General features: G+C 49.9%; 1 protein-coding gene across 5 annotated transcripts in view; it reads left to right on the forward strand.

Annotated features, from left to right (window-relative positions):
* RASAL2 (RAS protein activator like 2) overlaps window positions 1-16,336 on the forward strand; it is a 243,006-nt gene extending 226,670 nt beyond the window's left edge. For 3 of the 5 annotated variants that reach the window (XM_064148132.1, XM_064148134.1, XM_064148136.1), the window contains exons 15-19: window positions 4,861-4,995; window positions 6,008-6,210; window positions 6,661-6,748; window positions 9,133-9,163; window positions 11,140-16,336. In XM_064148132.1, the coding sequence (XP_064004202.1) occupies window positions 4,861-4,995; window positions 6,008-6,210; window positions 6,661-6,748; window positions 9,133-9,163; window positions 11,140-11,282 (600 nt within the window). In that variant the 3' untranslated portion in view covers window positions 11,283-16,336. The remainder of the gene's footprint in view (window positions 1-4,860; window positions 4,996-6,007; window positions 6,211-6,660; window positions 6,749-9,132; window positions 9,164-11,139) is intronic. The other 2 variants (XM_064148133.1, XM_064148135.1) reach the window with 1 other exon arrangement.
* The last annotated feature ends 495 nt before the right edge of the window (window positions 16,337-16,831 follow it).

The raw sequence follows: 16,831 nt of genomic DNA on the forward strand, positions 1-16,831 counted from the left end.
GAGTCAAGAGTACTGGCACGTTAGCAAGTGGCCAGTAGCAAGCGTAAGGAATAATCATGCTTGCTGCCCTTACAATCCTGCACAGCCAGTGTACCCCTTACTCCTGGATGCTTTGGTCTTAAATTAAACCCCAAAGGAATGTTTTCCATTTACCTAGGCAGCAGCAAGCCTGCTGCAAGAAACCAAATTGGAGAAGTTGCCCTGAATAAAAGAAATAGCAGCAGCTCTTTCCCAAACCGTAGCTAAGGCTGCCACATGAGACTGCACTTGCCCTGTGGTGCTAATTTAAAAGCACAGCTACCTGAAAACAAAGGAATAAACAAAGACAAAGCAGCACAGGATAAACTGCAGCCAAATTAATAAACATCTGCAGTTGTCTTCAGCGTGGAGAGATCCCTCTTTCACCGTGGCCCCCAAATAAATCCTGCTGCTTCATGAATCATCCTAAACAATGAATAGTGCAAATGTTTTCTGGAAGGGAGTGCTGCTGTGCACCAGCACCTAAGGCACTTGAGCAGTTGATCATAGGTGACTGTAAGTCGAGGGCTTCCTGTCCAAGAGCCAACATTTCTTTACCTTCAGAAACAAAATCCTTCCGTGATTTGCTGTGTGTGAAAATCTCTTCCTAAAATAGTTTGAGTATTAAAGAGATGATGAGCGTTGAAGTGCTTGGCAGTACAGAGGAGGTGGAAGATGTCTCGATCTGCAGGTCAGAGGGTGGTGGTTGTCTTCAGAAGCGTCACATTCATCCATACAGACTTGGCAGCTGGGCAAGGAGAGGCTCTTAAAGGCAACACCTGCACTTTTCCTTGGGGTTGTTTTCTTCTGTGGTCACTGTCAGGATAAACGTGTCCAGTTCTGGGCTCCTCCATCCAAGAGAGATGTTGAGGTGCTGAAAGGTGTCCAGAGAAGGGCAGCAAGGCTGGGGAGGGGCCTGGAGCAGAGCCCTGTGAGGAGAGGCTGAGGGAGCTGGGGGTGTGCAGCCTGCAGCAGAGGAGGCTCAGGGCAGAGCTCATTGCTGGCTACAACTCCCTGCAGGGAGGCTGTAGCCAGGTGGGGTTGGGCTCTTCTGCCAGGCAAGCAGCAACAGAACAAGGGGACACAGTCTCGAGCTGTGCCAGGGGAGGTCTAGGCTGGATGTTAGAGTTAGGAGGAAGTTCCTGGCAGAGAGAGTGATTGGCACTGGAATGGGCTGCCCAGGGAGGTGGTGGAGCTGCTGTGCCTGGAGGTGTTGAAGCAAAGCCTGGATGGGGCATTTAGTGCATGGCTCAGTTGGCCAGGGCTGGGTGCTAGGTTGGGCTGGATGGGCTTGGAGGTCTCTTCCAGCCTGGTTGATTCTATGATTGTATGATTTACCTCACCTAGTATAGAAGGAACTTTCATCCTCTCTCCCACAAGACCTTCTAGGAAAGATGCTGCCCTGCACACAGGCATGAGTGAGGACTTCAGCTCCATAAAATTGCAGCCTTTGAGGCTGAGACTGCACCATGCAGTCAAGGGCAAGGGGGAATGGCTTTAAGCTGAAGCAGGGTAGCTTTAGACTGGATGTTAGGAAGAAATTCTTCAAGTGACGGTGGTGAGACCCTGGAACAGGTTGCCCAAGGAAGTTGTGGATGTCCCCTCCCTGGACATTGAGAAGGCATTAAGCAGCCTGGTCTAGTGGAAGGTGTCCCTGCCTATGGCAGGGAAGTTGGATCTTTAAAGTCCCTTCCAACCCAAAGCACTCCCTAATAGGATTCTATGCTGCTGGTGGAACTATGTCCACAAGGAGCAGGAGGTTGTGATCCTCCCTGCTGATGTAGCCTTGCTGGCAAAAGCGATGGTGAGGCTTATGCAGGGGAAGGCTTTTGGCTTGTAAGGTAAAGCTGGCAGAAGAACTTTGTTGCCAGCAGGAGCTCCTGCTCTGCCAAAGGTTTTGGGATCCCTGTTGGTGTGGCCTTCCTGGCAAACTCCTCAATGTTACAGTGGAGAGGAGGAAAATCTGGGTGATGCCTGGGAACCCAGGGGCAATCAGGGCTTCAAAACTACTTTGATACCTCAAGCTCATTAAAGTACAAGGAGATCAGAAACACTGAATCACAAAGCAAAGCTGAAGGTGCTGGCTTAGTTACACCAAAAAGCGTTATTTGTGTGCTATTTGAAGTGTGCATGTTTGTGTCCTGCGTTTTAGTTTGGGCATGGAGGTGTTGATAGTTAAAGTATGCTGAATACAACTCAGCCCTTGTGGAGGTGGGGGGAAACGATAAAGTTGAAGGGTAAACTCCCTTTGGGGCTCTCAGGTGCCCAGCCTGAGCCTGTGTTGTCTTATCTGCTGAGTTTGTGTGGTTCTGCAAAGTGTCCTAGCCAAAATCCCCAGGGAGCTGGGGGAGCTGCCTCTCCTCAGGGCTTGGTAGAGGAAGTGCCTAGACAAACAGGCCAAGAAGGCTTTCCTTTGGAGGTGCAAGGGTAAGGGTATGTAGGTGTCAGCAGTCCCTGTGTGCTGACTTTACAGGGGTGACTGCTGCCCTGCATGTGTTTACAGGGAACGTTCAGGAAGCTGTTAGCAGACCCTTGGCTCTTCCCACCTCAAACTGCTGGCTGTCCCCAAGTGAGTTACCTTCGCTTCTTTAGCATCAAAGTGACTGTCTCAGACTTCCCTCTTCTCTAGTCACTTTGTACATTCAGCTTCATAGGTGCCTGTAACTATGACTGGCTTCCAGACAGTCTCCTCCCCCCTGCTTGAAGGAGATATGCATCTCCTTATTTTTCCACTCAGCTTTTCATACTGATTGTTTCCACTGGATTCATTAGAGCGCTTGCTCCTGCCTCATTCAGAGAAACCAGCTCGTTCTTTCCCTCCCTACACCCTTGAGAAGTGTCTTGTAGTGTGCCAAAGCCAGCAGACAACATTTTTTTGGAGGCAGATTCCATTACATCCTTTTACTTGCAAATCATGTTGTGGAATTCGGTTCTTATTTTAACAAGGAAAAGGAGAAGTTGGCCCTGTTCTTTCTGGGCATGCTTTGTGGGCGATTTAATTATTAGATTCTGTTCTCTACAAGTCCCATTTGTTCCTGAATATAGAGCTAGGCCCTTTGTTTGCTGGGAGAGGTCACTTTTTGCCTTCCATTTCCATTTAGTAGGTAGGTGGGAACAGAAATGTCAGTGTGTTCCTCTGGAAGAGACGCAAAGAGAGGAATTAATGCACGTTCCTAGCTGGCTTTTTTTCCCCTTCCCTTTTATTAGAGTATAACTCATAACCCATTAGCATGTGGAGTGCTTGCCATCCACTTGGTCTTTGTCAGCTTTCTGAGCCTGGCTGCTGAGAATATTCTGTCCTACAGCTTGCAAGGTTGTTTGGCAAGGATTGCTGCAGATCAGCACTCTGGTACAGGCTGCTGTGTAGTTTCTGCTCTCTCAGTCCTCCATGGCTCCAGTGAACAGTAACACCGTTCACCCATAGCTCTTCCTAATTCCTCCAGCAATCCAAAAGCCAAAGCATTGACCTCTGAGAAGAGCCTGCTGGTGGTAAGGCCTCATACAGTTCATGGTGTCTCTTGCTGTGGCTGCCTGACAGCAAATGCCATTAAAAACCCTAGCTAAGGAGCTTTGCCAGGCTGTCACACTGCACTCAAGCTTCCTTCTAGCCAACAGGCCTCTGCCTAAATTCAGGGATGTTTGCCTTTATCCTTGCTGAGGCTTCTTCCAGTGCTGGAGCCTTCACCACTGCTCAGGACAGCTGAGCTGTCGCAGCAGATCCTCAGGCCAGAGCTGCTGTAGGACATACACAGCACTCGCCAGGCCCTCTCCTTGTGAGCAAGAGAAACAGAAGCAGCGGCTGGCAGGACCCCTCCTTGCCTGGCTCTCGTAAAGCTGCCACTTCCCATGCAGAGCTCCTCACTCAAACTCAGACTTCAGGATTCCCCCTGACAGGGAGCAGTGGTCTGTGGAGCTGCTTGAGCATGGAATGAAGCTGCAGTTGGAGGGCAGGGGGACGTTGATCTTTCCCATTTCTCAAAAAGTGAAGCCAGTGTTGCTCTTTGAGGGGTAATTATGCTAATTCCTGTGCTTATAAACTTGCCTTTGTCCATGAAAATTGCTTGGAATGTGCAGCAAGCTGTGTTTTCCCCAAGCTGGGCCAAGACTTTCTTGTTTCCTTGGCTTCCTTTTCAGAATCCCTCAAAGAGGAGAGCCCCTGATTATGTTACAGAGTTCTCCCAGTAAGCACTGCTAGCCCTGACTTCCTTTTACAGCTGTGTCTGGCTGCTTGTGCTACAACAGACCATCTAAATCTGACAGTGACAATGTCACACCTCTTTGCCACTTCTAAGTGCTGCTGTGCTGTCCCATATCTAAGCCAGGAGCTCCCATCTTGCCTTGCAAAGCTGGTCTGCAGCATAGCTGAGAGAGCTGCTCCCAATTAGGCTCCTCAGTACTCCAAGGAAACCAGTCTGTCTCACCCTGAAGAGGCTGCAAATGAACCCTGGTCACTCTGTTTTCTGTGTGAGTGTAATCACAGGTTGAGAAAGCCTTGCTGAAAATCTGGTGATGGAAAAAGGTAGGTGTGGACTTGATTTGGCAACCAGAACTATTCCAGAGAGAGGCTCACTTAAAGAGGAAGAACTGAAGTGCATTGTTTTTAGACGTTTATGAGAGCTCAGCTGTTACTTTAGCACAGCAGGTGCTGCGGAGAGCTTTAGAGGCACTCCACTGACGTAGGTCCAAAGTCAAAGCAGGATGAAGTGTCTGTGCAAGAGAGGTTTTGGGGATCCTTTGAGACTGATAGATTCACAGTCATCTCCCCCCTCTCAATAAACTGGATTTTAGAGCTGCTTTGTGTGTAGTTTCTCTGCCAAATGCTTACAATTGTCTGCACTACAGGTTCAGTCGCCTGTGGACTCTGCCACAATGTCCCCAGTGGAAAGGACAGCTGCGTGGGTTCTCAATAATGGACAGTATGAAGAAGTGGAGGAGGACACAGAGCAGAACCCAGATGAAGCCAAGCACGCTGAGAAGGTAGAGTTTATCCTGAATACAGCTAGCTGAAGGGCTGCTGGAGAGTCCTGCCCAGCCCCACAGCTGAGTTCAGAGGGGCGTTCAGGCGCAGCACCAGCAGTGTCATGCTTTCACACACAGGTCGTGCTGGCAGCAGTCCTGCTGTACATGCTGTCACATACACCTGGCAGAGATTAACCCATGGACAGGCTGCAGCATGTCACTGCCAGAGCTGAGACTCGGTACACTTGAGGCTGATGTTTGGCACTTAGGTGTGTCGTGAGTCATCCATAATCTTTCTTTTTAAGGCCTCTTTATTTTCAGGAGTAGATAGCATTTTTCTGCAAGTACAGCTCCATCCCTGTGCTGTGATGGTGATGAGGTGTCCTGACAGGTTGGATGCTTTGAGAAAGCAAGGAGGGAGGGGCAGAATATTTGATGGACAAGAAGGAGGAAGAGAGAATTATCAGGAAAGGTGAACAAACCCAGAGTGAGGTGGAACGTGTCAAGATTTATTGCACTGTTGCAGAGGTGACTGTCCACAGAGTAAGTAGAAGAGCAAAACCTCAGCCAAGTGAACTTACAGGGTGTATTCTGTAGCAAATGAGGTACTCTGTCTTTGCAAGTGGTTTCATGCCTTGGTTAGGTCCTGAAGAATGACTTATTTAGGTCCCATACTGCCCCATTTTGTATGTTTGGTTCTCTCAGGACATTTTTACAGTATGGGCAGCTTCTGTCTGGGAACTGCTGGAGTCTGGAGTAACTGGGGATGCTTCCAGTCAGGGCTGAGGAGCCATGTCAGAGCCCTTTGACTGCTTAAACTGTGCTACAGAAGGACATGCTACAGTGCCCAGTGGGAGCCTGCCTGTTCCTTCTCTCTGGTTGCCCACAGTTTGCTCATCATTTCCTTCTATCAGTGTATTCTGCATGAAAAAACAGTGTCCTTCTGTGAACAGCAGCAGAAGACAGAATGATCAGGTCTCTTCCTTCTTCCTTTGCATCTGATTCTTCCCTCTTTCCCTCCCTGCTTCAGTATGAACAAGAGATAGCAAAGCTGAAGGAGCGCCTCAAAGTGTCGAGTCGCCGGCTGGAGGAGTACGAGCGGCGACTCCTGGTGCAAGAGCAGCAAATGCAGAAGCTGCTGATGGAGTACAAGTCGAGGCTGGAAGACAGCGAGGAGAGACTGCGCAGGCAGCAGGAGGAGAAGGACAGCCAGATGAAAAGTATCATCAGCAGGTGAGGTGTGGGGAAGTTTGGACCTGTGCAGGATAGGCACATTCCTTCTGTCATGTGTTCTCTTTGACACTGACGGTGGTTGTTGCCTGGGCTTCCTGAGGGCTCTGAGCTGACACCATCCTGCCTTAGAGGTGAAGAAACAGGGATGCAGGCATAGGAACTTGCCTCAGGTTGCCAGGAGAGTGCAAGAAAAGCTTCAGGAATTTTTAGCCCTGGTCTGTGCTGCACTTCTGACAGATCTTTCTGCTTTGTTTCCCATCTGTACTCGAGGTGGTAGCTTCTCAGAGCAGTTGCATTTTCGGCAGTGTCCATTTTGAGAAGAGCAAGGTTAGGCAGCTGAGAGTGTCAGGTGGATAGAGCCAGGACAAACAGAGAAGTGAAAACAGTAGGCCTGAAATGCTCTGGAGTAGTATTAAACTGTCCTGATTTGTACCCCTCTTTGCACTCCAGACTCATGGCAGTCGAAGAGGAGCTGAAGAAGGATCATGCAGAGATGCAAGCTGTCATCGATGCGAAGCAGAAAATCATTGATGCACAGGTAAGGAGCTAAGGATCAACAAGAGCCAAGTGTTCTGTGTGTAGAACTCATTCTTTTCCCCTCCCCTCCTGCCCCAGCATTCTTACCTAGCTCCCAAGTCAGTGACTCACTGCCCACGTGTGCCTTCTGGGAGAGGATTGGGGGGTTGAATTCTTTAGACTACTGTCCACACTAGAATCTGGGGCAGCCTGACAACAAATCACAGGACTGATTGCCTCTCTAAAACCTCTGCTACTTTGTGAAATCCCATGGGAGTAAAGGACTAGCAAGGCATTGTGCAGACATTGTTCCCAGTGTGGGCTTGAGAACTCTCGAGGAGCTGTGCCTCATCCCAGCATAGTTCAACTGCCATGTGCATGCATCTCAGCAATGCAAGCTAAAAGCATGGCTTGGAACCTTTGAGTCGAGAAGAGAGAATGCTTGCCACGGGCCATTGCCCTGCAGAATGTCCTCTGTGGCATTTCACCCCTCCTGACTGTCCACGTCAGTCCTGGAGAAATGCCCACTCTGCTCCCGACCTGCAGTGCTTGCCTGCATCGCCACGAGTTAGCTGTGGAGCGTGGGACCCAGCGGGCAGTGCATGTGGGTGTCTTGTGTGGGATCATCCTGGCTTTTCTTCCGTGTCTGTGCTGATCCCAGAGCGCAAAGCTTGTACCACAGAGTCCCAGACCGGTTCGATACCCGCCTGCCCTGTTCTGTTTGTGATCCTTGCCTTTGGAGAACATCCTTCCTGCTTCTGGGCCTGTACCCTTCCCCAGACATTCTCTTGAGAAGGTGTCCTGCTCCAGCAATAACCCCACCCGTCTCAGGAGGCTGTTTCCCTGCACAGTGCTGACAGCAGTGGGCCTCAGTTGAACCACCATTGAAGGTGGTACTGGTGTATTAGAAGTGAGGCACAAGTGAGCTCAGAAGGGCATGCCCTGGCCATTTTCCCCTGCTGAATGGGCAGCAGTAACAGAAGTGTTTGAGCCCACGTGGGACTGTAGAAGAAAGAAGGCAAAAGCTGTGTTTGATTTTAAGGGCCAGGTCCCAGTGAGAGCAGACGTAGAGTAGATTTCTTCCTGCCTTTTGGAAAAGTTGAGTTTTCCCTGCTGCCTCTGTCCATTTCCCTGCAGTTCTTCAGAAAGGCTGCTCCTGAAAGCTGGATTTTTGGATCTGTGCCATCTAATCTGAATAAAGCACTTGCGTTATGATTACCTTGGCACTTCCATTACCTAGCCTGGCAGTGCAGAAAGCAAAGCCTGTTGGAATTGCACCATGTATAGCTCCTAGCTGTGCAAAGTGGTCTGCACGGAGGCACCAGAGTAGTCACTGCTTATAGATGAAGGTCTTTGCGTGAGGACTTGCACCCAGAACATGAAGTGGGAGAGCACAGTGCTGGAGAATGAAGAGGAGTGCAGCCAGCCTGAGGGTGGAGGGGCTGGCTGATTTTTGGGGGTAGGCAGAGACACTGTTACACACCAGCAGTGGCAGCTCCCCCAGCCAGGTTTTTAGAATCAGAGAATCATTGAGGTTGAAAAAGACCTCTAAGATCGAGTCCAGCCATCGACCTAACAGCACAGTGGCCATTAAGCCATGTCCCAGAGTGGCCTGGGAGGGTGTGGTCCTTGATCACGCTCTGCTGGATTGAGTGATGCATCATTTATCACCTGCAGTGCAAATTGGTCAAACCCCAGCAGCAGTAAGGAGTCCTCTTTTAATCTGACACTTTGTTTTCTTCTGAAGAGCTGTTAGCTGCTGGGGCAAACAAGGCCATTAGCAAACCTTGACTGCTTTGGTGTCACCAGTTGGTAGGGGAAGCTTAGTTGTCATTGCCTTCTAATGGGTACCCGAGCAGAAGAGGACACTGCTGAAGGACTCAGAACAGACGTAGCAGAGGAGCCCAAGCGCTTGCTGTGTTCTGTGGCAATCCCTCTAAGACATGCTTGGAGAGTCTCTCTCAGTCTGTGATTCATTTGGCAAAGGGATACAGCACTGGCTGGAATAGAAGAGGTCCTTTTGATGTGAGGTGTGCGGAGCGGAGATGGAACCTGGCCTCTCACAGCTGTTTGAGGGGTTTGCTGGCTGCTAGGAAGCAGCAGTAACCCAGTTGAGATACTCAGCACCAGCTGCTTTTTTGGATTTGCTCTTTTTTGCCCTGTGGCCAGGTGCAGCACCCAGCCCTGCACCGACACCCAGGGGCAGCCTTGTTGCCAGCGTCCGTGCCGTTCGCAGAGGCTCTGGGCAGCACCCCGCATGTGCTGTGGTTCCAGAGGCTGCCCTGGGCCTCCGTGGCTGAGCAGGGGCTAGGGCTGGCCAGGCTGTCTCCTTGGAGCAGCAGAGCTGCAAAGCAGTCTGAGCCCAGCTGCTACTGCAAGTGACGTCTGCGCTGTGTTAAATTACAGGTCATAAATGGGGATGAGATAATTCCAACAGGCAAGTAAACCAAATCGGTTCTCTAGCTGAGCAGTACCCAGTCCTGGCCCAGTGCACTGACCTCCTACTCATTCCAGCTCCTCCCACTCCCTGTGCCCAATCTGTATGTCAGAGACATGGCTGATAGAGGGTCGTTTGCTTTGGGTGAGGAGATGCCCCTACTTAGCAAGCTCCTGCTTTCCAGATGGGTGTCTCAAGCGTAGATCTCCAGCTGCTTTGCACACTGGCACAGTGAGTGCTTTGCAGTGCCTTTCAATTTGAGCTCTTTGGAAGGCAATTTTCATTTTGAATTACCTACTCCAGGTGAAATTCAGCCCAAGGAGGAGGAGCTTTTAACTGGCTGAAGAACACGTTTCTGCTAAAGCTGGTTTTCAGCCTGGGAGGAAAGGCTGTGGCCTCTAACTCCTCCTTTGCCCCTTCCTCTTACTTAGATTGACTGGACTGGGGCAGCTGCTTTTGTTCTTTGTCCATTTCTTGTCCATCCTCCTCCGTTTGCTGTGCTCTACAGGGCTTGGTCTCTTGAAGCAGCACTTAGACTCTGCTTTGTGTCTGCATCCTATCCATTACCCCCGTGGCGAAGCCCACTGAGAAAAGCAAGCATCACCTGGTTACTGATGTACCACACAGCTGATGTGCTGGGATCCGAGCCTCAGGGGGCTCTTGGAGCACGTAGGTCTCCTGAGCAGTGTGGCTGAACTTAGCCCTTAATGTTTGTGCCTTCTGTGCATCATTTTTCCTCCCGCTCTGTGTCTCAGTGGGCTGGCTGGAAAGAGCTCCTACATGCAGCTTTTTCTTTTTTTATTATTCAAGTAAATCAGATTTTTTTTTCCCCTTCTCAAATGAAAATAACAACCCAAAACCAAGTGAAAAAAAAGGCCAATCAACCTGTAGCATGGAGAGCACATTTGCCTTTTACCATCTCTGGTGCTGCTTTATGTGGCTGTATTGGAGTTTTATGGGTATATTTTGGAGGGAAGGTGAAATTTGTCATTTCTTATCATGCCACCAACTCCTTGGCTTGGCCCCTCTGGTGCTCTGTCCCACTGCAGACAAAAATGGAGCTGTTAGCAGGCTGGGGTTTGTCCCTGGGGGTTTTCATTTGTTATAAACGTAGTGCTCATCCTTGAGCTTTCAGCTAAAAATGGAGGCGAGCTGCTCTGTGTGCCAGAAGTATCAAAACAGGGGTGTGGGAACCCTGGATTCAAGGGAGCCCGGGAGCCCCTCTGAGCTGGAATGGGTCTAGGAGCAGTGTGTTCAGTGTCTGTTCTTTGTGTTCTGTCGATGGCATCTCCCCCTCCACCCACGCTGCCCTTTCCCCCTTCACCTCGAATAACCCATTTGGTTCAGCTTTTGGCTGCTTCTTCTCGATGTTGCTATTGCACCCTTGCTCCAGCTGCTGACTGCAGGCTGCCATCATCTGCTTTCATGTATTTATTTATTTGTTCCAAGCATCCCATCAGTTTCTTCTGAGCACACTCCATCCAAAACACAGAGACTGTGGCCCTTAGATACCACTTGCACTTCTCTCTGCCAGACTAAGCCTCTGCCACTTTTATTTTCTGCTGCCTGTTTCTGTTTTTCTAACACACTGTACAAAACCAACGATCACAATAATTGGCTATTGTTATTAACACCAGCACCCTTCTCCCCCCTCCCCTCGCCCCCATGCCAAACCCTGCACTGCCATCTGCCTCGGTTGGACAAAGCCACCGTGGCTGGCTCACTTTGACTCGCTGTCACCTGCCACCACGGCAGAACGGCCCAGGAGGGCCAGCGCAGGCTGTGAAAAGCAGGCAGGGGCCGTGCTGCCCCCGAAAACAGAAAGAGGCAGACAGCCCATCACAGCAGAGAATGCCGGCACAGAAACCTCCCGAGGGCACTGCCCCGGCTCCCAGCGGCACCCCGCGACGCAGGCTTGCGGGGCAGAGGTGAGCTGTCGTTGGAGCGGCTCTGACTGTGCGGGGTGTCTGTTGCAGGAGAAGCGGATCGTGTCCCTGGACTCTGCCAACACGCGCCTGATGAGTGCCCTGACGCAAGTGAAGGAGCGCTACAGCATGCAGGTCCGCAATGGCATCTCCCCCACCAACCCCACCAAGCTTTCCATCACGGAGAATGGTGAATTCAAAAACAGCAGCTTCTAAGCGGGCAGGTGCCGCCAGCCATCACCCCGCCAGAGAGGGGCCGGAGAGGGAGCAGAAACCTGCAAAAGCAGCCCCCACCCCTGCCCCTTCCCCTTCCCCTTGACCAGGTTTACATAATGCTGCTAAGAAAACGGAAAGGAGAGAGAAGAACTTTGAAAGGTGGGCTTGAAACTCCCCTGCTGCGGGCCAGGAGAGCCAGGCTCCCAGGAACAAGTCCTTCCATATCACTGTGTAAATACAGGGAGCTGTGGGGTCGTGTACAGAAGCCGCCGCTGTAATATACCCAAAGGAAGTGAATACTGTAGATTTTTTTAATTATTGCTATTTTTATTATTATTTTCCCCCCCTCTTGTTGAAAGCACTGCAGCCCTTGGAGGAGGAGGAGGGGAGTGTGAGTGCATGCGTGTGGTGGGTGCGAGTGAGATGAGCAGTGGGTTCCATTAGGCAGCAGCTGTCTCTATCAGGCTGGCTGACAGGTGAGTGGAGTGAGACAGGAGTGGAATGAATTCTAGGAGAAGACTCCTCTGCTGGGTTTCTTCCCCTCTTCTCTAGCTGTTCTTTAACCCAATGCAAGCTCAATAGCAAACATTTTTGCAAGGAAATTGGCTCTTGCTGCATCCTCTGCCTCCTTTTGGTAGGACTCTGGGGAAAATAATGCCAGCCTTTGTGAACAAGGTCAAAACCTGGAGCAGCAAAGCTTATTTCCCTGCATTTGCACACAGTCAGGCTTCCCATCAGACAGAGAGAGGGAATCTGCAGGTTTTTAAGGTAGGATTCGTTTGGTTTTGCCCTGCTTTTAAAGCAGTTTTTCTGGTTTGAGGATTTAGAGAGCTGTAAATACTTGGTTTAAAACTTTCTGTCCGTCCCCCACTTCATGCTCCCTGCAGCAGCACCCTGAACTCATCCTCTGTGCTCCACTGCAACAGGCAGATCTGTGCTGCGAGGACAGAGCTGAACCAAGGGTGCCCTGGCAAAGGAGGCTGCCCTAAGCAACATTTCCTTTCTCCTGGAGGATTTCTATGGCTGTGTCATTTCTGTAGTACAGTACAAGCACTCTGGTAGCATTTCTGTACTCTGCTATAGTTCCTAGAGTACAGAACTCGTCTCGCCCAGGAGCTCAGCCAGTCTAGTTGCACTGAAGGTTGCTTTCTGCCTGTTTGCGTTAGAAGATCTTCCATTGCCACTCGAAATTTCTTTCTCTAGATATTTAAAGAGGGTTTTTTTGAAGTTCTTTACTGGGATTTTTTTAAGGAGTTTTGGCTAAGCTTTCATCTCCAGTTCCTTTCAGTTGCCTTTCGGAGTCGCATACTTACAGGCTGTAACGTGGATGCTGTTGTAATTACCAAGTCACCTTCCTGTGGAAGATGATGGAATGCACAAACTGGGAAAGATTAAGAGCAAAGGACACAGTATTGTCAATCCTCATGATTTCCTCAGATGCTACAGTACTTGGTCTGAGAGGGGCTTTTAAAAGCCTCAGGTTGTGGAGTGATGTGAATCTCCCCTTTCACTTTGTTTGGCTCTAGATTTTTGGCTCACGAGTTCTCCAATAAAGGAAAACTATTCCAAGAGCAGCTGAAATTTCTCATTGCAGAATTACCCTACTGGCAGAGGGTCACTAACCATGAAAACATCTCATGGACATTAAAAATTGGAAAGGCTGATTTCAAAAGCAGGCAATACTTTGGGAAGGTGCCTTACTGCAGGCTGTGTTTAGCAGACAGTTCAGGCTGGAACTCCTGCAGTATGAAGAGGTCTGAGATCATAGACTCACAGAATCAACCAGGTTGGAAGAGACCTCCAACATCATCCAGTCCAACCTATCACCCAGCCCTAGCCAATCAACCAGACCATGGCACTAAGGGCCTCAATCAGATGATGATCTGATTGTTCTCTCTGGCTTTAGTTTCTGAGTCTCTACAATTTGTTCTCCATGAAAAACGCAGAGAGACATTTCTGAGCCAATTTCCTCACTTCCTGAAAGTGACCCCCTTGAACACTGAAGGATTGGCAATACTGAGGACCCAAATTCAGTGTCTGTGGTCAGGCTGGTTTGTGCTTGGGATGTGAATCCATCTCGCTTCTGTGGGCAAATGCAGCTTGTGAGAGGGCACAGGATGTTAACTTCACTTAAATCACACAAGTTATGTTACTGACTATGCATAATCACAGAGGCCACATCTCTGCACCGCAGGATGTGCAAGAAAGACGTGTTGGAACCTCTCCTAGCAGCACCTTGGCTCTTCATTTACATCTCAAGAAGGCTCTTCTGCAGCAAGTCAGGATTAATATTTAATGCTAAGTTCCTTTGGATGAAAGCTTCCCTGGCTGTTCAAATGTGAGTTGGTCCTACAGGCCAAGGAGCACCTCTGTTTCGTTCTTGGAGTGTCGCAGCCAAGTCAGCCCCGTGTGACACACGCGGGGCTGTGCTCTGCGTCTGCTCAGTAGTCAATTTCTTTCCCATACTTCCCAAACTGTCTTCCAGCTCCAGGTCACTGCTGACCTCTGATACTTGCTTCCTCAAGCTGTGCCTTTAAGTTCCTCCTCCTTTCCTTGTTCCTTCATGCCCCACAGCTGTAGGCAGCCTATGGAGTTTGCATTACTCTGTGTGCAAGCAGCTCTCTTTTACAAGAAACCTCTGCAAACCCATTGGCACTGAGGGGTTTTGCACGACCTGCATCTCCCCTTTGCTGCACACTGTAACTGCAGAACTGGGTGGTGGGCAGTGTGTTCCCCAAAGCAGCCTTTCCAGATGGGCGTCTGCACTGCCCCCTGACTACAGTATGGGTGTGCTGAGATGTGAGAGCATGTGGTGGTGGGAGTGCATTGGCCAGAGCAAGGCAGGAGCAGGTATCTCCTTCTGGTAGCCTTCATTTGGGAAGCATGTTCCACCAGAGCCCTGCAGCTTGCTGTTAATCAGCTAGAGATCTCTGGCTGGACTGTGTGGTTTGGTGCTGAAGATTCCAAGGTGTCCACTTTGGTTATTGCAAGGAAAGGCAACTGAGGTAGCAGTTCAGACCTGACTCTTAAAGGGGAAATAACATCTGCCCCGTGACTGAGATGTTTGGGTGAGGTCTTCAGGAGTATCATTCTAACAATGTACCTTCTCTGGAGTATTTCTTAAGCTGCTGTTGCAGAAGAGCCTGGCCCATTGGCGTGGTCCTCACAGCGTGTTGCTAGGATGGTTGTTTTTCTTCCATTTTAGTTTCTACCCTAAAGTGCAAAGTGTGGTCCTCTGCCTCGCACAACAGGGGAGTAGCTGCCTGCTGACCTGAGAGGGGGTGAAGGTTGCAGACACGCAGCGCTGCGCGGCTCAAACTGATCAGCTGCAGGACAAACCGTTCCACTCCCGAGTTCTGCAGGCAGCTGTCTCTCCTGCTTTGTTCCCAAGCAGCTCCCCAGAGACACTGTTCCGGGCGCCTTGAGCTGACAGTGTGTGAAAATGCCAGCCTCTGTTTCGTTCAGTCTGAGGAAATTCGAGTGGCACTGAACCACGTGGCAGCCAAAAGCTGTGTCTGTGGCAGAGCAAGGCACTGGGCACGACTGCCGTTGGTCTGAGACTAGAAGCCAGTGGGTTTATGCAGCACTGAGCAGGGAGAAGGCTGATAATGAGTGTTACGAGGTTCATTCTTCTAATCAAAGCATCAGGCTGTGTCCAGTGCCACTGCAAGGAGCTACTGCTCTCATTTGAGAACACAGGGAAAATGTCATGGCCTGCTGGAGTAGTGTTCCTGTAGTCCTGAGGTTTGAGCCATCCTCTGGCATCTCAGTCTTTGCCAGCCATATCACTCAGTACTGTTTCAGGATGATTCTTCCTAAGCCTCAAAGCCACTCAGGCTTCTGAGTTGCCACTGAAAGCTCATCCAGCACAGCAGGACATGGGCATGGAACAGTGCTTTGGAGCGCTCTTCTGTATGATGTGAGGTAGACACCTCACAAAAAGCCTGTGAAGAAGAGAATGACACAGGACAGGCGCTAGTGGAGGAGAGAAAGGAGCACAGCCTGGGAGTGGCAGCCTGTAGATGCCCTTTCTTTGCAGCTCCAGGGATTCAGAGCTTTTTTTAAGGGAGATGGATGGCACATCTAATTGCTAACTGCCTGGCGTATCAGAACGGGCCAGAGATTCACACAGCTGCTCATTGTGCAGCACTCCAACAGCATAACTCAGGCAGGGGAACCAGAAGGCTGTGGAAAGGGATGTGTGCATTTTCTAGTTAAAGAATATGAGCTGCATCCAGATAGGAATTCTCTATCCACCTCCTAAATTGTCCAAGACCTTCTTGCACTCACTTTGGGTCAGCTTAGGCTTTTGGTTTTTCAGTTACATGACACTGATTTCATGTGTTACTGCTTGCTTAAACCCACTGGCTTTTAACTTCCTCTGAAAACTCAGTGATTGAAGCCCCTCAGTTTTACAGCAGTGCCCCTGCAATGTGCTGGGGTCACCCTGTCTGTGTGTGCTGCAGAACTGTGTCCTTCCCAGAGAATTCCTTCCTCTCTGAGCTGAGCTGTTAAATGTATTTGGTCAGTGACTGGCATGGTCAGCCACAGCCATCTGGCTGAGCCTGACAGAGCTAAAAAGGGTTAAATTTTAGGCTGATGCTTTTAGGTTTTTCCTTCTCCACAGTAAGTTAACTCCCATCAGAGCAAGCATGTCATTACAGGTCATGCCTGCAAGGAATCCTACCTGTAAAAATAGATTTTCTGTCTCAAGGGCCTTAATAAGAGTGTTACTACACAGAACTGTTTTACAATGATAGCTCTAAATAATTTATTTTTTATTTCAACAAAGTACACCTTAAGAAGTACTAAAACTTGTTTTTCAAGCCGTATTTTTATGCTAGTAGCACTGGACTGTTTGGTCTCTCAGATCCATTTCTGCATTTCATTGCCTGGGTTTGTTCTAAAGAAGATTTATTTTTGTTCTGTGAATAATTTTTGAAGGTTCTTGTAATATGTACAGATACAGATACATTTGAGGTCTTTTATTGATATTCCTACAAAGAATACAAATAAACTTTAACTTTAAACACTTCGGCCTCGGCAAAAGCTCTGCTGATTTCAAAGTCCTGCCTTTGAGTTGTGTGTCGGGGGAGGTGGAGGGAATAGAATCACAGAATGCAGTGGGCTGGTAGGGATCTCTAGAGGTCATCCGGTCCACCCCCGCTGCAGTCAGCAGGGACATCCCCAGCTAGCTCGGTGCGACTGGGCGTTGGGGCAGTGGCTCCCGTTTGACATCTGCAGCTCTCTGGGTAAGCCCCCGAGGCGTCCGTGGCCAAGCAGTGCAGCAGAGCGAATCCTTTTCTCGTGCCTCTGTGGCTGGGGGATTTGCTGGGGTGGCCAGCGCAGCGCTCAGGGCTGTGTCCTGGGGCTCTGCCTGTCCCTTCTGGTGACATCTCAGGCTTGCCAAAGCCAGCTCCTTCCTGGGAAGCATCTGACGTTGTGGAGTGAGAGAGCGACAAGCTGTGGCGACACGGAGAACTGCTCGCTGCTGCTGCTGCTTCTAGGCATGGGAGGTCGGGGTAGT

Source organism: Pogoniulus pusillus, chromosome 8 (assembly GCF_015220805.1).
Source record: "Pogoniulus pusillus isolate bPogPus1 chromosome 8, bPogPus1.pri, whole genome shotgun sequence".
Lineage (NCBI taxonomy): Eukaryota > Metazoa > Chordata > Aves > Piciformes > Lybiidae > Pogoniulus > Pogoniulus pusillus.